The 21,237-nt window shown below is 31.0% G+C and overlaps 1 protein-coding gene across 1 annotated transcript in view; it reads left to right on the top strand.

The window, feature by feature from the left end:
- The window catches only part of KYNU (kynureninase), a 138,139-nt gene that overhangs the window by 105,305 nt on the left and 11,597 nt on the right, over window positions 1–21,237 (top strand). The window contains exon 11 of the mRNA XM_051985816.1: window positions 16,045–16,097. Coding sequence (XP_051841776.1) covers window positions 16,045–16,097 — 53 coding nt within the window. The remainder of the gene's footprint in view (window positions 1–16,044; window positions 16,098–21,237) is intronic.

A 21,237-nucleotide genomic window follows, 5' to 3' on the forward strand; every position in this document is an offset into this window, starting at 1 on the left:
CTAGACTTAGTCACTAGTATTTTTGCATTTAATCTCCACTTCTCAGGATTAATCCATCCAGGATCTTTGATCTTTAGAGTGGTGGACTGTTAGAGCCCTTCAAGCCTTCACAGGGATCTCAGCTTTAATATGTCTTCGTCTGAACCCCCCCAATGCTGCTTCTGATGGCTTCCAAGTTCCTCAGTGTGGGTTTCTAATCAAAGTAGTCCTTTATAGGGGTGCATTTTATTCTAGGTGATTTTGGACACAGAACCATTCAGGCTATGTATTCCTGGACTCTCTCTGATCTGAGAAGCAGCCAGTTTATTTGTTTGAACTGGTTCTAGCTTTGCTGAATAACTCCATTTTTGCCCATGGACTTCTGGCTGACTTTGTGAAATGCTGGGTTGAAAGAAATTGCTTACTTTAGTTTCTCATTGGATCTCATTATTCAGCCTGGTGTGTTATTTTTAGGTTTTTGCTAGAGTAGGTGTGGGGGGACTGATCTGTCAGTCTTTCTTCAAGCAGCTGTCTTCATAACCTCCTTCTCCCATTTTCATACTTTTACACAGACTATTCTTCATATCTGTAGTACACTACCTCCTCACTTAATTTTTTTTTTTTTTTTGGTATCAGAGAATTTAAGGATGCACCTAAGGTAGAGGGGCTTTCTTGCTGAGACTAGCTGAGAGAGAAAGAAGAGAAATGACCCTTGTCGGTGAAGATATTTGGATCAAATGAGGTTTTTATTTTTGTTTTTTGGATGAAGGAAGATATGCCCTAACTTACAGGCTGTAGGGAAGCAGCTACTAACTAGAGAAAGATTAAAAATGAGAAATAAAAAAAGTATGATCATGGTTACAATCTGCTACAAAATGTAGATGGAATTTAAGTTATGCATAGAAGGGTTTGACTGCTATGAGAACGAGACAGAGAAGAAGTGAATAACAGGGGAAGATTTTGAGTTATGTGAAAGCAGGGAAAAAGGGATACATAGAGAAGATCTCTCACTGAAATGAGAGCACATGAACAAGCATAAAGGTGGCAGATGATGACAGTAATCACTGATTGGAGAATGGCAGATTGTGAACAGCTAGAGGACAAAAAGGTTAAGGGATTTGAATGCAGAGGAAAATGCAGAGCTGAACTACATAACAGGATTTGAGATCAGGAAAAGTGTAGCATCCAGTCAATACAAGAGCTGAGAACAGAATTGAAGGGATGGAGGAGGAGGAATTTGAAGTCAAAATGAGGAGAAAGAATAGATTTGTGGGTTATAAGGCATAGGAGAAAACCAAAATCAAGGTTGATCATCTGGAATAGAAAAGAAGGTCATAGGAACTGAATAGACTGAACAACTGAGGAGCTATTTGGAGGAGCATCAATATGTATGTTAAATTCCCCTAATATAGAGACAGGATTTACAATCCAGAGAAAAACTGATCCAAACCCTGAACTAATTGAGGAGGGAAAGAGAATGTTCCAGGGAATCAGAGAGGTTGGCACGTTATAGACACCAGGTTTATATTGGATGATAAATTTGGACATCATTAATCTCAAAGTAGGAAAGACTGATGAGAGATGGTGGGAGAGTTTGGAAGTTATAACAAGGAGCAAGGGTTTTTCCCCGCTACAGTCTGTAAGTTAAAAGTTAATGAATTTAACTGTGAGCATTTAGAAATATTTTAGATTCTGAGTACTAGAGACCAATCCAGAAAATGTCCCTGGTGAGCCAAAGTTTAGTAATAATATTTTTTAAAAGTTCTCAGTTTTTTGGAAAATCTAAAAGATTAAATGTAAAGTTATTTATTATTATGTTAAAAATAAATATTGATGTAATTTTTAATGGACCAATATTTCTAATTGTAATCCTTTACCCCTTCTCCTCCTAAAGGGGACAGGGATAAGAAAAAAAAATTTCAATAAAACTAAACAGCATATTAGAAAAGTTTGATATATGTATATACATATTTCACACTTACAGCTTCCCACCTGTTCAAAGAAAGTTGAGGGCTAGGGTGGCACTGGAATGGGGAGGATGAGATAGAAGAATGTGTATATTTTAATGTTTTCTTTGGGGTCAAAACTGGCTGTTTCAATTCTGAAGCAAACATTTTTGATTGTTATGAAGTTGTTATTTTCACTTTTACTGTGGTCATTGTATAGATTGTTTTTCTATCTCTACTTATTGTACTTTGCATCAATTTCTTCCTTTGTTTCTTTGGATTCAGTACCTATTGTGTATTTTATCCCAGAGATATTGTTTCATTTATGTCCCATGATTTGTTTAGTTATTTCTCCAAACAAAGGGTAGTCATTTTTGTCACTTTTTAAAATTCCAATTTGCTTTCCAGAATCATTGAAATCACAGCTCTACCAATGTTGCATCGATATATTTATCTTTCCACAACCCCTTCAATATTTTCAGTTTTCATCATCTTTGGAAATTTCCTCAAGGTTGTTTTATTTTTATGTTGCTCTATTATCAGTGATTTTGAGAATGTTTCATATGATTTTTTTTATTATAGCTTTTTATTTACAAGTTACATGCATGGGTAATCTTACAGCATTGACAATTGCTAAACCTTTTGTTCCAATTTTTCCCCTCCTTCCCTCCACCCCCTCCCCTAGATGGCAGATTGACCAATACATGTTAAATGTGTTAAAGTATAAATTAAATACAATATAAATATACATGTCCAAACAGTTATTTTGCTGAACACAAAGAATCGAACTTTGAAATAGTGTACAATTAGCCTGTGAAGGAAATAAAAAATGTAGATGGACAAAAATAGAGAGATTGGGAATTCTATGTAGTGATTAATAGTCATCTCCCAGAGTTCTTTCACTGGGTGTAGCTGGTTCAATTCATTACTGCTCTATTGGAACTTATTTGGTTCATCTCATTGCTGAAGAGGGCCACATCCATCAGAATTGATCACCATATAGTATTGTTGTTGAAGTATATAATGATCTCCTGGTCCTGCTCATTTCACCCAGCAGTTTCATATGATTTTAAATATTTTGGAGTCCTTTTGAGAGTTATTTATATCCTTTAACCATTTATCTACTAGAGAATGTGTTTTGGTCTTACAAATTTCCTTTGTTTTTTTAAGTATATTGGCTATGAAATCCTTGTCAGAAATTTTTAATAGAAAACATGTTTTTCCTAGTTGAATGCTTTTCCATTTATCCTAGATAGATTATTTTGCTTATGTAAAAAAATTTCTTGAACATAAATTACCTAATTTGATTGCCCTTGGGCATAGTTACAAATTTCTCTCTAGAATAGTTGGATCAGTACACAACTCCAATTGATATACAACAATGCATTAACGTTCAATTTTCCTACATCCTCTCCAACTTCTATCATTTTCCTTTTTTGTCATATTAGCCAATCTAAGGTGATATCTCAGAATTGTTTTAATTTGCATTTCTCTAATCAATAGTAATTTAGAACATTTCTTCATATGATTATAGCAAGCTTTGATTTTTTTCATCTGAAAACTGCCTCTTCATATTTTTTGACCACTTGTCAATTGGAGAATGGCTTGTATTCTTATAAATTTAACCTAGTTACAATGATCCAATACAATTCCAAAGAACTAATGATGGAAAACATTATCCCCATTCAGAGAAAGATATGATAGAGTTTTATTATAGATCAAAACAAATCATTTTCACTTTATTTCCTGGTTCTTTTGTTTTGCCTACTTCTTCTTTTACAAAATAATATGAAAAAATGTTTCTAAATATATTGCCTTTTTCAAATTACTTACCATCTTAGGGAATGACTGATGGGAAAGAGAGAAAATTAGGAATTCAACTTTTTTAAAAAATGAAAATTGTCTTTACATATAATTGGAAAAAATATTTAAAAAGAGAAGAAAGTCAGAGGAAAGAAAGTAGAAGTACCCACTGTAGATGGCCTTATCAAAGAGTTTAGCTATAAGGGGCAGAAGAAATATGGGATGATAGTGGGGAAGGAAGAATGAATTAAGGGTTTTTTCAGGACATAAAGACATGAATATGTTTACACACGGTAGGAAAGGAGTTAGTAGAAAACAAGAAATTGAAGATAAGTAACAGGGTGAAGAGGACTACTTCTTCAAGTAAAATAGAGGCAAAGAAAGAGATTGGGGCAAAAGGTCTATGAGTGAGAGAAGATGAAGTTTAGAGTTGAGGTAACTCATAATGAATGGCATTTTTAAAAATTACTATTATAGCATGCAATCAAAGTTCTTCAGTTGGCATGAATAGTTTGAGAAAGGGTGAAAAGGTGAACAATTTTGGAAGAGCTATTATAGAGAAGGAGAGAGGGAGTTAATGAGGAAATTTTCTGCATTTTAGGTCTCTAACTTGTATTGTTTGTTATAGGAAGTGGGGAATAACGCCATGAAATTACTTTTCATCTTCAAGATATAGCCTAATGCAGTAGAAATCAGTCCTGGCCATCATTAGTATTCTGAGAAACTCACCTGAATTTTCTTGACCTCATATTCTGAACTTGTAATATAATAGGATTTGATTATATGACTTTCCATGGTCTGTATGGTTTTAAATTATATTATATGCTTTCCTTGATTATCCAATTCTGCTTCTATTGCATCAGCCTTAAGTATTAAAATACCATTCTAAAATGTAAAGGAAGGACATATCAAAAACAATAAAATGTTTTCTTAGACATATATGAAAGTGTTTTCCAGCACATATAGACTCCACATTTAATATATCAAAAAAGTCAGCTTCCATTTAGCTTCTCCATTTTACATCATTTTATCTATGTCCTCTCTATCCTCTTAGATTTTATTGATGACTTGTGTGTAATTATCTTATATTCAGTTACTTTGATGAACATTTTTTTTCAATTAAATTTTAGTTGCTTCTCTAGGGAATGTGCAAAAGTATTCTGTAAAAATGATAGTTTTGTATTCTTTTTTCCTATAATTATTCTCTTTTAACAAGAATGGCTATTATATCTTGGCAAACACATTTTCTTTATCTTGTTTATAAACATGCTTTTTATTTCTTATTATTAATATGATCTATTTTGTTTATAGTTTTCCTAACAGTGAACCTGTAGATAGTGAGCCTGTATTCCTGATATAAATTTAACCTGATCATAGTGTATAATCTTTTTGGAATGTTGCTATACTCTCTGCTAATATTTTATTTAAACATTTTCATCCATATTCATTAGAGATGTTATCCTTTGGTATTTGCTTTGTTTCTCTCTCTTCCTCCCTTTATGCTCATTTTTCCTCTGCTTTCCTCCTCTCTCCTCTCTTTCCCTTGGTTTAAGTTAATTTTATTTATAACATAGAAGGAATTTGATAGGATTCTGTTAGGAATTATCCCAACTCAGGGTGGTTTTCTATAAGTTGAGGTATATTGTTGGAATGAAATGAGATATTTATGAATCATTTAACAATTTTAAAAAAGTATACTTAGCCATAGTAAACAAAGGATATGCCACAAAGATATTATAATACTTGACTTAAGTAGTTGACCTCTTCTACTAATATTGAAACATGTTTAGTTGATATGACAACATATGGTGATTTGTGGGGCTTGAGACTCATACCAAATCTTTCCATGGCCCAAACTCCATGGGGTCAACATTTTATCCCCTTAGATCATCTGTAAATTATTTAAGTATGTCAAAGGTCTACCAAAAAGCTGTTTCAAAGGAGATATACCTTAAGTTTCATCCTGAATTTTTGATAGAATTATCTTGTAAATCTACTTGCTCTAGAGTTTTATCTACCATTTTTGAGAGTTCATTAATGGCTTGCTCTGTTTCTTTTTTCTATAATTAATTATTTAAATTCTTTAATTATTCCAATTATCTGAATAATGTTTTTGTAAATATTTATTTCATGTAATTTTTCAGTTTTCTTGGTATATAGTGGGACAAAATAGTTTTTAATAATTTCATTTATTCTTGATTTGCTGCAAATTATTTTTATTCTGTTATTGATAATTCAGATTTTCTCTATTTTAATAAAATTAACTGATAATTTATTTATTTTATTGCTTTAAAATGGTTTCTAGTTTTATATTATTAATTCAATTAGTGTTTTTTTTTTATTTGGTTGTATGTGTTAATTGCCTTTAATTTTCAGAATTACTAGTTTGAAGTTTAATTGGGATTTTGTTGATTTTTTTTTTTTAGTGACAAGTTCAATTTATTGATCTAGTCTTTAGATATATGAACTTTTATCTAAAAACTATTTTGGCCATATCTTTAATTTTTTTGTTTGTTGTCATTATCTTTCAAAATAATTATCTTGTTTTTCTTTTTGCACTATTTTAAAATTAAGCTATTTTAATTTTAACCCTCTCTTCAATGCATCTTTATTGAATACAATTTTTATTTCATTTTAGTCAATAAAGGATTGCTCAATATTTGTTTTTCAGAATCTATGAAGTCTTATGCCCTAACATATGGTTAATTTTCATAAAAAGAGTAGAAATAACTCAAAAATGTTTGATGCTCCTTTTCAGTCCAGTCCAATAACCACTAGAGATCAATCATATCTATTTTTTCTAAATTATATTTAGGTTTTTATTTCCCTTTTGGGGAGTTATAGTTGTCTAGATCAGAAAAGGGGCCAATGATGTTCTTTACTATTATAGTTCTACAATATATGTTAAGCATTTGGCTGCTTAGCCATTTAGACAAATAGAGAGACAGACACAGAGAGAAAAAGAGACACACACAGAGAGAGAGAGAGAGAACGCTAACTTTAATTCATTTATCTGGGGTGTTTTTCAGATAATAGTTTGTCTGTTTATCTCTTTTAACCAGTTCATTTTTTTTTTTTTTTGCCCTTTTCTGGTCTGAGATGTTAGCTACCCTTTCTTTTTTTTGAATCAAGCCAAGACATAATAGACATGCTTCAGCTTCTTAATTTAATTCTGAGTGCATTTTCATGTACTAATTTGGTTTCTTGTCAACAGTATATAGTTGGATTGTTTTTAAATCCATCCTCTATGCTTTTCCATTTCATGAGTAAATTCATTCTATTTACATTTTCAGTTATGATAATTAATTGTGGGTTTCCTTTCATCTTTTTTCTCTTATCCTTTTATCTCTGTTTCCTGATTCTTCTTTTCAAAGGAGGCAATGAGAAGGGATTATATTAAATACTGTTATTGTTTCTCCTTTGCTCACAAAGAGAAACATAACATCAGGAAGATGATGTCATGAGGGATAACTGTGCAAAGACACAAACCTCATTTTTTCTTCTGGAGTTATCTGGATTCAATGACAAGGTATAGATCAGGAGGCCTGCGGAGCTATAGGAGACCTTGGACTTTTTAAGCTAAGGTCTTTAACAGATCTCAGTTTGATTGAACCAAGACCCAGTCAATAAATAAGGCTACTACTGATTGAGAAATCCCTTTTTACCTAGACTGTATGATTGATAAGTGTTTTTATTTCTTTGTTTCTTTTCTCTGCTCCTTGTCCAGACCCCAATTACAGATCTTATGTGTCAGAGGTTGCTCCCTTTCACTATTTTTAAAATTCCTGTTTTTTAATCTCTATTCACAAAATACCCTTTCTTGGTAAACCAATTCCTCTATATATTTTAAAATTCTGATTTCATTTCTTCACTCAAGTCCCTTGACTCTTTATCTTATCAAAAATCTTCACTTGCCTATAAACAGAACTTAAGTTCTGCTTATGTCTAATTCCACTAACATAAGAATAAAATAGCTAGCATTTGGTTAATATGTTAAGATTTATATTGTGCCCTAACTATATAGTCTTTTCACTGATCTTTTTTCATCCCCTTTAAATCTTCCCTGACCCCTCAAAACATCCCAATTTAAAGCCTCCCAATCCTTCTATTTTACTTTCTGGAATACCAGTTCCATATGTCAGAAACTAGCTTTCATCTTCAATATTATATTATCTCATTTTTTGAGACCTGGGCTCCCTTCTGATGATACAACTTCCCTGAATACTATTCCCAGGATTAGTTATACTTTCAACCATACCTCTGAGTTGCTGGTTGTGATAGAAGAGTTGAAATACTACTTGCTCTTCATTGTCATTGCCGTCTCTTCCTCTATCATCATCACTTAGCAACTTCTGTTCTTTAGAGGTTTATTCAATTCATATTTATCACTTAATCAAGATTCTTGTGGCTATTGTCTATGGACCTCTAGTATTCTCTTTCTTTCCTTAAAAAGGAAAATCAGTGCCTGGCTTATCTTTTTCTCTCTTTTACTGCCCTTATAATTTGGGAATCTGCATTCATACTGATTCTTAGATATTCTACCCTCCTAATTCTTCAATTTATTCTTTATCTATAATAATGACCTACTCTACCCTACCATAATTACACATAGAAAACATGCTCTTGATCTACCTATCACCCATGAGTGGTCCATGGATTCTTAAATATTTTTATCTAATAATAATGTTATCAATCCTCCTTTCCCTCTGCTTCACAACTATAAACCTTGTTTTTCATTTTCATTTTGACTTCCAGTTCCTACAACCCTCAGTTTTTTCTTAGTCCATCACTTCTTCACCAGTTACTCTTCACGTTCCCTTTTTAATTTTTTGCTAACCAATTCTTCTGTATATTTTAAAATTCTGATTTCATTTCTTCACCCAAGTCCCTTGACTCTTTATCTTATCAAAGATCTTCACTTGCCAAACCCTGGTCTTAGTTTACTCTCACCATCAGTTGCTGAATTTACATGTATTGAATAACCAATGTAGAAGAAATCATGAAATATACTGACTCTGATCTATAACAAATTTGTACTACATAAATTCAACTGGGCTTCCCAGATGGAAAAGCAGTTCTTTTACACTTCTCTAATAAGTTTACTAACACATTTGCCACAACAATTTTACCAGAGCTTTTCATTCTTCCTCAAAGCTCCCATAGCTTCTTCCCCACTTCCACCCCACTTCACTCTTCCAGTTAAGAATCTAGTTTTATATTTCACTGAAAAATTAAAACTATTTCCAGAGAGCTACTTCTCTTCTCTTCCTTATCTCATATCCTTTGGAAGCCTTCTGCCATCATCTCTTACTTTATTTTGTCTCCCATGAAGAGATGGCTCTTTTCCTTTTCCAGAAAAGCCCCTATACATCTACTAGTGATACCAATCTATTCTATGCTTTTTTTTTAGCAGGCTGCCCCCTCTGTGATTCAGAATCACACATCTTGGATCTCTCTTTTTCCTATTACTTACAAATATGTCTATGCCATTCTTAAAAACTCCTTATTTGATCTATCTTTCACCTTATCTCTCTCCTATCTTCTGTGGCTAACCTATTTGAAAGACCATTTGTAATAAGTAGAGAAGGCTTCTAGTCGCTTAACTCTCAATGTCACTTACTTTTATTATCAACTATCTTACTCAAGATACTTAAGCTCTTCATGAACTAGTCAGCTCTCTAAAACATTAAGTTGAGTTTGAGAGAGATTCCAACTTGCATTGTTAAAAAAAAAAAAGCCGATAAAATCCTAGTCTCTATCCCTCCTTTTCCTTATGCCTGTCAAATACAAAGTTAAATAAGATAGACAAGTAATTTCAAACTATTCCACACAAATACTCTTAGTATAAAAGAATGATTATTCTAATATATACTGTAGCAATAATGGTAATAAACTAGCATTTATTTAATGCTTTAATGTTTAAAAAGTTCTTTCCAAGCATTACTTAATTTTAACTTTAAAATCCTTGCTGAGAGGTGGTATTATTATCCTCATTTGATAAAAGATGAAACTGAGACAGAGATTAAAAGATTAGACCAGAGTCACTCAGCTAGTAATAATAGCTAGTGAACATTATACATACATAACATAACATAACACATATAACATGACATCATGACCCTGTGAGGTGGGAGTTGTTTATATCCCCATTTTATAGAGAATGAAAGATGATGGAAATTTTATAGATGAGGAAACTGAGGCATAAAGTGATTTGCTGGGGCCACACAGCAAATATGGCCTCAGACACTTACTAGCTATGTGATCCTGGGGAGATTTTCTCATCTGTGAAATGAGCTGGAGACCATATGACTGATAAAACCATATGACTGATAAAAATTCAATAACAGCACCACCACTACCACCAACTTCCTCACTTCAGGGCCCATATGCACCAACCTTAGCGCTCTATCTACTGTACCAACTATCTTTCTATACTTGAACTTTATAACTTTATTTTTTTTAAATAACTTTTTATCGATAGAACGCATGCCAGGGTAATTTTTTAACAGCATTATTCCTTGCATTCACTTCTGTTCCGATTTTTCCCCTCCCTCCCTCCACCCCTTCCCCCAGATGGCAAAAGTCCTTTACATGTTGAATGGATTGCAGTATATCCTAGATACAATATATGTGTGCAGAACCGAACAGTTCTCTTGTTGCACAGGGAGAATTGGATTCAGAAGGTATAAATAACCTGGGAAGAAAAACAAAAATGCAAGCAGTTTATATTCATTTCCCAGTGTTCTTTCTCTGGGTGTAGCTGCTTCTGTCCATCTTTGATCAATTGAAACTGAGTTATATCTCTTTATCGAAGAGATCCACTTCCATCAGAATACATCCTCAAACAGTATCGTTGTTGAGGTATATAATGATCTCCTGGTTCTGCTCATTTCACTCAGCATCAGTTCATGTAAAACTTTATAAATTTAGAAAGCATTTGCCGAAATATTACTTCACAAGATAAAACAATATTGAAAACTATCCAAAAACAACCTAACAATTATAAAATAAAATATATTATCACTGCCTTTACTGATAAAAAGCTATTGGGCACAGTTTTACTTTTACTCTTCTCTTGATTATGGCAAGATTAATCAGATAATTTTTTCCCCTTTGAGCAAGATATACCAAATTAGCAAGAAGTTTATGTGGTCATAGTTTTAGAACTAAAGGGATTAGAGGCATCACAAAGACTAGATGTTTTATTTTACATATAAGGAAACTATAAGGTTTTAAAATATGATTTTCATCTAAATTTTGTACTCAAATCCTTTTATGTTTCAAAATTTCTAGATATATTCAAATTAAATAAGTAAGCAAGGGACTTTATCATCATCAATGAAATAATTTGATTATTTACTGAATAAAAACTATGTCCCATGCTTGGATAAAAACTCATATAAGATAATTTCCCTTAATTTTTAAACTATATAAAAATATAGTTTTAGATGAGCATATCAGTTATTAGAATGTTCATGAATGCTTCTAAAAATCCTAAGACTATGTGGCTTTGAAAATGGTTAGTATTTTCCCCTTAAATGAATATGTGTGTGTGTGTGTGTGTGTGTGTATGTGTGTGTGTGTGTGTGTGTGTGTGTGTGTGTGTGTGTGTATGTTACTCTGGTTTAAAAAAATCTCTTTTGCTGTAAAGAAGCCAATAAAAGATAGCTTGGAAAAATTATATGATGATCATTAAGCAATGAAATATACTTCTTCCTTGTATTATATTGTGTCATTGGTTCAAATTAGAATAATTCATTTAAAGAGAAAAAGAAACCTTGAGTTGAAGTATATTTTTTTCTTTCCACTTAAAAATATACAAAGTATAATTTTAGAGTTTTAGAAATAGGGAATTCTAAAAGCTATTTTGACTTGTCTTTGTGATTTCTAAAGGAAATTTGCTTTTTTAAAGTTAGGTTAAAATTTTAAGGAAAAATGATATTAACTGTCTAGTATCATATCTAAATATTGGCATTCATGGTTTATTATTTTTTAAAAATGATATAATTCAAAAATTTGAAGAATATATTTGAAAAAGATCATTTTATAGTTTCTAAAATACATTCCAGTACTATTGTTAGATTGGTCATGGAAACACTATTGTCAAAATTTTCAAGATGAGAAAAATGAGCCCCAGAAGATTGAAATAACTTGTTTAAAGTAACACAAATAATAAGTATCAGAGATAGAATTAAAACACATTTTCAAGACAAGAGTTCTTTGCAAAGTACAACAATCTCAGATGTAATGACCTGCAAAATTCATAACACTTGACACATCATAAGTGTTCAATAAATAATGACATAAGGTTATGGAAATTTAGGAAAAAAAACAACTTAAAATAGTCCTTTATTTGGCAGATGAAGCTACTGAAACAGAAGGTTAAGAAGTTGCATAAAGCCTAAAGTTGATTAATTAGTGCATTAACTAATTCGGTGCAATTGAATGCTTCTTTATCTATAGTTATTCCAAAACTGTTAGTCAATGACACCAGTCTCCAAAATCTGTTCACATATTAACCTTTAATCTGAAGATTTTTTTTTCAATTTCCATATGATAACTAGAATAAGTCATAAAACAGGAAAGTATTTTTACCTCAAGCTCTTTTAAGTGCTCTCTTGACCCTAAATTTTCTTTATGTTTGTTTAGTACACAGTGTACTTTAAATTTACTTATTTGTGTATATATTAATAATTCTTCAGTAGACCATAATATCCTTGATGCCAAGGAAATTTAATCATATTTAAAATTTAAAAATCTAAAAATCACACACTTAATAGACATAGAAGCCTTTGACAATGTACAATTTTCATGTATGCTAAAGAAAACCCTCTACAATTTACAGTCATAATATGTATCTTTATCAAAATCAAAAACAGAAATCATGTAGCAATATGACAAAAGGTCTCCCAGTAAACATAAGGGAAAAATTATTTCTCTCTCTTGACGTTCATTTTATATAGTTTTATATAGTATATAGCAAGAATTACAAGACAAGAGAAAATAATAAAAGGTATTTGCTGATGACATTTAATTAATCCAAAGAAATTAATTGAGATAATAACAAATAAAGTTAAAGCTTCTGAAAATAAACCTCTAGTAACCAATCACTTTGCAACAGTAAAATGTAATAGGCAATAGTAAAGAGGAAAGTCTCATTTAATGTAATTACAAAACAAAAAAAAATTTGAGAGTCAGTATATCAGCTCACCTTTAATACTTGCATAAATTCAATTGCAAAATTCTCCTTAAAATTAAATAACATTTTGTATTTATTTATTTGTTTATTTATTGCTGAGGCAATTGGGGTTAAGTGACTTGCCCAGGGTCACACAGTTAGGGAGTGTTAAGTATCTTAGGCCACATTTGAACTCAGGTCCTCCTGACATCAGGGCTGGTGCTCTACCCACTGCACCACCTAGCTACCCCTAAATAACATTTTAAATGGATAGAGAAATATTCAGTACTTATGAATAGGTCATGCCACTATAAAACAATGACCTAACTACCCAAATTAATTTACAATTGTAATAGTATGCCAAATAGATTATCAAAGGGATACTTAAGAGAGCTAGATAAAAGGATACTTTAGAAAAAGTTCATTTAAAGGCATTAGTGATCTTATGAGAAAAATAATGAGAAAAAAAAGAAAAATGTAGAAATAAAGAAGGAATAGCACTTTCTGACTTCATATTATATTATAAAATAACAATCATGTAAAACTGTTTAGTCTTGATTAAAACATAGAAAAGTAGATCAATGGAACAGACTAGACAAAGAGGAATCAGAAATGATGGAGCTTAACTTAGTGTCCAAAAAACATCCAAAAATAAATTACTTCAGGAAGAATTTTATAACTACTGGGAAAAATAGACTACAAGGCAGACGCTAAGCTTAGACTAATACTTTACATCATCTTTCACAATAAATTCAAAATGGACAATTGACCAGAATATTAATGGTCATATAACTAAAAAAAGAAATTAGTAGCAGAACATATATCTTTCACATATATGGGTAGGAAATTAATTTTTAACCAAACAAGGAATAGGAGCAATTATAATATATATGTATATTGTTTTATTACATATATTTGAACCACTTTTATATAAAATTAATTCATCTAAGATTAAAAAGAAGAAGGGGCAAGTGAAGGTAGGGGAATGCATCATATTTCTCTGATAAGGGTTTCAAATTTAAGATATAAAGACAATATAACCAATAACCAGCTCCAATAGACAAGTGGTCCAAAAATAGGAAAAATTTTCAAAAAAATCACAAATTTCTAATACCATATAAAATATTCCAAATCATTGCTAAAAAGAGCAGTGCAAATGAGGTTTTTTACCCCATATCCTGCAAATTGTCAGATGACAAAAGATTGTGTAGCTTGAGTCATATCTGTAAAGTGGATTTTTGCCTTAATTTATAATGATTCTGCTCATAAGAAGGGGAGTTATGAAATGACTTGTACTTATGTCCTCAGAGAGCAAAATTCTACCACTTGGCTACAGATTGAGCTCCAGTCCTTCTCTCCCATGTAGCTCCATATGCCCATATATGACAAACAAAAAGCCACCTTGCCCATACAAGGACAAGGCTAACCACAGATATTAATAAGAAAGAATGTAAAATGAGACATATGTGTCCTTTAACAGAATAAATTTAAGAAAAACACATATAGAAATAAGATCAAAGTAGGACAGGAATTGCCCATTATTCCTCTCTTCTTCTTTTAACTTATTTTCTCTACTTGCTCTTGCTCCTGAGTGAACCAGTACCTTATTCATCAAGAAGTTGTAATGTGGTGAGTACCAAGTGCTAGCCTGGTCTGATGCTGCTGCTGTGGGACTAACATTACTTCCCACCTTCTCTCCTCTTCTTCCTCCAGAAATCCTCATCAACAAATCCCATCTCAATCTCAAGTTAGTTTCCTCTCTTCCTAAACTGATGACTCAAAATCCCCGAGATTTTATGGTCAGCCAGATCTTTGTCAGAGGTTGAATGGAAATAATGAGGAAAATGAAAACAATCAGTATTATAGAATTGAGGACATTCAAGTTTACTAATAATGCATTGTCAATAGAAATGTGTATGAGTATAGCTATGTATTCTGGAAAGCAATTTTGCATTTGCAGATAAATTGCTTAAAACATCTCTATGTTTTGACCCAGAATTCCTTCCATTGCTATGCATTTCAAAAAAAAAAAAAGATCCATATTTATTTATTTACCAGTACTTTTTTTTGTGAAAGCAAAGATATGGAAATAAGGGTTTCCATTAACTGGGAGTCATTACAACTGTAGTACTTAAATATAATACAATATATTCCTATTGTGTAAGAAATAACAGTTATGTTAAATACAGAAAAATGAAAGAAAAACTTACATGAACTGATGCATAAAATAAGTAGAGTCAAATAAATAATGACTTTAACAATGAACCACAAACTATTAAAAATGAATGAATTCAAAATAATGAAGAAAAATTTGACCCTAAAATTACTATACTGTAGAGGTTATGCACAGCTATATTAGTTTATGAAACTATATGTTAAAGTCTGAAAGAATGTCAATTTATGCAAGTGAAAGAAGTCTCCATATTAATGAAATCAAGGATCTTTTAATGTAATGACACATGTAGAGCCTTATGAAAAAATATGCCACAATTAAACATTTGTTTCAACTACTTACCAGACAAGTTTAGTTAATTTTACCTTCACTGGGGAGCTTTAACATTGAAATGCAGGATAAAAATATAAGCTATGAAGACGAGGAAAAATAAAATTATGCCAGACATAAAAATAAAATAAGAAACATTATTGAAAGTATATCATTGTAAGACTCCTTGGAAAATTCAGCATAGGAATGTAAAATAATTGCAATGGTAATATAGTTAGAAATGGATGTTGTTATTGCTCATTGAAGTTTCTATTTGGAGACTAGTATAAGGTTCATTCTCACCCCGATAACCTTTATTTTGTGCTTTTAAAATAGAATGTTGAAAGTTATTCTTATATTTGATTTTGCTTTCAGCTGAGAGAAAATCTTTTAAAATTATTTATTTTCTTTTCAAAAGGTAACACAAATAAAACATGTAATGCCTCCAATATTAACTACATTTAAAATTCAAAGCAACTCTATAAATATAAATTATACTTTGTTATTTTCCCTTGAAGTGTTCATTTTATTTTCTGAGTGTTTTATTACTTTATTTCTAAATATATTTAGTCTTTGGGCAAATGTATAATTAGCAACTGTATTATTTAAGGTTTTTTCAAAAGAAATAATCTGAAATACTGTTATTTATATTTTAGATTAATAGGCTGGTTTGGGCACAAACTTGAGAGTAGATTCAACATGGATAACAGTAAGTATATTTAAAATTATATGTAATATTTATTTTTACTTAATTTTAAAATTCATCTATGTTTATAACATGCCAGATGTAAGCCCATTGGCAATTTAATCCTTTTTTGTTGTTGTTGTTATTTCTTTTAAAACAACAAGGATGCTTTAAATAGTTGAGTTTATTTTATAAGGTGGAGAGGACAGTTATCATCATAAATATGGAACATTCAGTTTATGATTGCAAATTAATGACATTCTATCCTTTGTCTCTACTTCACTTTATTTCCCCTCAAAAATTTAGTCCCCAGCATATTGAATATGGATATGTCTATGTGTATTATATTTTAGTTGATATACTAGGGAAAGAGAACAGATGGGCTATTCTATTATACTTATAGAAGACAGTCAATGAGCTAAACAGATCTTAGAAACTATATAGCCCAATATTTTAATTCTACAGATTAGAAAACTTAAGTCAGATGACTCAAATGATTTCCTTGAGATTATGTAGTTTGTAGCAAAGCAGGGACTAGAACCAAAAAGTCCTTTTTAGTGGCAGCAAAGGGGAAGGCAGAGCAGTGATGTTTCAGTCAGTTCAGTAGCATCTGATTCTTTGTAACTTCATTTGAGGTTTTCTTGGCAAAAGTTTTAAAATGATTCACCATATTCTTCTCCACCCCATATTACAGATGAGGAACTAAGGCAAGCAGGATTGGCCAGGATCACATCTCTAGTAAATATCTTAGGCCAGATTTGAACTCAAGAAATTGGGTCTTCCTTATTTCTAATTCAGCACTCTATCCATTGCACACTTAGGTGTCCCATGATGTGATAGCTATTTCTAGGATTCTCAAAGTGATTTTAAATTTGTAAAATACAATTCTTAGTCTTAGCATTCTCAATCTGTATCATGATGTCTTGCAAATTAATAAATTATTATTGTTTAGATTTTTACTTAGTCATGAATTTCAACCCTCCATTTTTAATTGCCTTTTGGGCATGTTTTCCTAACCCAACAAGTCTGAAATGAAAATTCTCATTTTCCTCCTCAAACCAGTCTTTTCAGTTGATTCCAGCTAATAACATAACCTGTTTGTTAATGGTGATAGCTTTATTATATACATAAAGACTCAAAACTGTATTCATCTTTGATTACTTCTTCCTTATTTCCCCACAAGTATCAAAGCCTATTAATTTTATTGCTATAATATTTTTCATATTTATTCCTTTTTTATATTTTATTATTATTGCCTTAGCTCAGGTCCTCATTTTATCACCTGGACTCATAGGTACACATAGAGTGTGCAGTTGTGTGATGATAAACATTTAATAACTACATCTTGGTGAGACTATGTGGAGAGGTAGAAAACATAGAATTTTAAATTTAATCTGAACATTAAAATTTTCCTTATCTCTTTCTTAAGTCTGGAAAATCAATAAAATAATAAATCAAGGCCTGATTTATAGCATTTGCCAATTTCCATGAAAATTGAAAAGTGACTCCTTTGAGTTTTTTATGAGCTGACGCCAGCACAATGAGTATGGGACTGGTCAACTGACCCACAACCACTGCATTTTCATTCCAGAGAGACTGTGAAAGATGAACATTCTTTCTCTTCCCACTCTCTTCCAAATCTATATACTATTTCAAAGTGCTACATTTTCCTAATGTAGAGGTCTAATTATGTTATTTATTCAATAATGAGTTATGCTGACTACTTATAAAATAAAGTCTTTATTAAATGGGTAACTTGGAATTGAAAGAGTGCGTTCTCTTTAGAAGCTGTATGAGATAACAGGTGTTGTATTATTGCTCTGAATTTACGAATAAAGAAATTGAGGAAAAGATAGATTGACTTCTCCATGGTTCCACAAGTGTTAAGCATTAGAACTAAGATAGCAATTCCTGATCTCTTTGATTCTATGATTCTATTTTGCCCACTTTGTCTCATTCCCTCTTTCATATGAATATATTAGCTTCCTTCAAGAACCATCTCAGATGTTCTTATCTTTTTATTTTTTAATGTTCAATCTTTAGAGTACTGGGCTTAGAATTAGGAATACATCTTTATGAGTTCAAATCCAGCTATGTAATCCTGAACAAATCACTCAAGCTTGTGTGCTATAGTTTCATCTCTATAAAATGGACTGCAGAAAGAGATGGCAAAACCCTCCAGTATCTCTGCCAAGGAAATCAAATATAGTATCACAGAGTCAGATATAACTGAAACAACTGAATAACAAAAACTCCATCTCTCCTAAAATTATCATTTTTTAAAAAAATTTTGTTCTTTTATTCTCTAATGAATTACATGAAACAAAAGCTTGCACATTTACTCTCTTCAAATTCTCTTAACTTTTTCTGCTTTTTCTTGCAAAACATCAATTTGTCCTTACCTGATATACATTCAAGATATTCTCCCTTAATTTCTGTGTTGACTTCTGATGAACTAGAAATCAAACACACAAACACATATACATACATATACATACACACTTTATCTTCCCTTTCTATTTGCCTACTGTCTAGCTACATATGTACTTTTAGGAAGTTGTCCTTAATCTATCTAACTAGAAATGTTCTCTTCTTCAGATCTCTTTTAGTATTTTATTTGTATCTCACATATTCTTATCATATTCTACTATATATTATGAATATTTGAGTCTATATTTTATGTCCCCACAAGATTAAAATTCCATGAGAGAAAATTCTGTATTTCACCCATCTTTTAATCGGACACTGCGTAGCATAATGAGCATAGTGTATTCATTATAGTAGGAGTATATATGTGTGCATAAATATGTGTGTGTAAACATATAGACATATATTTGTTGAATTTTTTTTCTGAGGCAACTGGGGTTAAGTGACTTGCCCAGGGTCACACAGCTAGGAAGTATAAAGTGTCTGAGGTCTGATTAGAACTCAGGTTCTCCTGACTTAAGGGCTGGTGCTCTATCCACTGCACAACCTCACTGCCTCTATTTTTTTAAAACATAGATTTGAATTAAGTTAATTTTACATGATTTAAAATGCAAAATTGGTCAATGCACTAAATTCTATGAAATTAAAAATACAATAAGTTGTGTTGTTTCAAAATTTGGCCAGTGTTATCTAAGACTAATAAGGTTTAAAATGTACTGATGGAGATACAGTTCAAATGGATTTGCCTTAGAAATAGATGAAATCAGGATTTTATTTTTGACAATATCTATGGCAGTGTTTACCTTCAAACGTATATGGTGTTTGATATAGTTGAAAGCACCTTGGGCTGATTGTTAGGAGAAAAATTCTTTTCAATTGTCTGCTTCATGAGTCATAAGTCATTTAAGTTCTTCAGGACTCGGTTTCCTCTTCTATAAATTAATAGCATTGGTTTAAATTCTTAAATCTCTTTTAATTAAAAAATTCTATGAATAGAATTCCAAAGATTCTATGAGTTAGTCTATTTTTTAAGTAACAAAGTTACTTATAGATTATAATGATAATTTACTTTCCTAAAAAGTTCAAGGTAATTTTAAAATAAAAATGCTATATACTATAGACAATTATTTAAATGGAAAATAGTTTTTTTTATTAATAAGATAATATTTGTAAAGTGTTTATCATGGTACCTGACAAATAGTAGGTGATATATAGATGCTATTAAGGATGGTTTTTTTTTGTCTTATGACAGCTTAACTTATTAAATAGATAACTTTAATCCATGTCTTTTCACTTTTAAAAGCAGACCTTATATTTTTAAAATGCATACTGAAGACTTGTATTCAAGAAATCATTTACTCTATCCCTTTCTTCTGCCTTCAGTCAAAAGACTAAAGCAAGACAAAGATTGGTATTCTTATTATAAAACATTTTATTTTAAACATTCTTTTGTGATAAAATCAGAATATAATTTTGAGAAATAAAATTTCTTTTAATTCCTATTTAATTTAATAAATCTCTTCTCATTTTATTTTTATAACATGGTAAAATTTTGACAAGTAGTATTATTTTCACTTTTCAACAAATATGAAGTGAAAAGAGTCTTTGCTAATTAATATGAGTAACAATTCTGTTATCCATTTAAAATCTTTTCCCCAAATATCTTGGTACTCCAGATCCCAATATGCCATTTCTATTTTACTTCTCCCTACTTCCCTAAAAAACAATCTTCTGTTTTAATAAGGATAGAGTTTTAACTTAACCTCAAACTATATGTCAACAACTAATATCTACCTATTCTTTCTTTCTTATCTTCTTCCTATTCATCCTTAAATAATTCTGCAAGATTTAGCTCCTCAATAAAGTCTTGTCCCCTCAACTCATTGCGAATTTTCCTGTAATCTGATTTAATACATGTTTTCTATATTATTATTTGGTTCTTAACAAATACTATCTTTTGCCTATAGATCTAGAAATAACCAAACTATTCATAATCATGAATGTAATTTTAAAAACAATGAATATGTAGTGTTTAGAAAATGATGGAAAGACTTTCATATGAACTAGTATAGCATGGAATAATATAAATGAAAACAACAACAAAACAGAACCCGAACCTTGTGTACTTATAATTAGCAAGGTTAATCCCAAAGAAGAGTTAAGAAAATTTACTTCCCTTACTTATTTTTAGAGGTAGATGACTGTGATACAGAATATCATAAATAATATTAGATTTCATTGATATATTGGTTATTTTTTCTGAACTGATTTTTTTTTTCCTCTTCCCTCCTTCCTGCCCCTTTTTTTGGCTTTGTAGGAGGGGAGACACATTCAGAATTTAAGGTGATGTAAAAAAATTATCAATAGCTTTTTAAAAAAAGTAGTCAAGCATGAATGCATACATATACACACATCCACAATACACATACACACACACACACACACACACACACACACACACTTATTTATTTATATAAATGATATATTCCTGGTAGAAGATTTCTTGACAATAGGAATTGGATTTCATTTTTCTTTATTTTTCCCTATAATACTTAACATACTTTACATATAATAGAAACTCAATGAATTTGTAGGAATTTATTAATTTGTATCAGTGAACCCTGCAATAAATTTGACTAATCATATCTTTTGGTTATTTATCAGATCATTTATTTCTGTGTGGACTAAGCATACATTTACATAGAAAATTCAAAATTTTGAGTAGTGTTCAAAAAAA

Source organism: Antechinus flavipes, chromosome 3 (genome assembly GCF_016432865.1).
Source record: "Antechinus flavipes isolate AdamAnt ecotype Samford, QLD, Australia chromosome 3, AdamAnt_v2, whole genome shotgun sequence".
In the NCBI taxonomy this organism is placed as follows: Eukaryota; Metazoa; Chordata; class Mammalia; order Dasyuromorphia; family Dasyuridae; genus Antechinus; species Antechinus flavipes.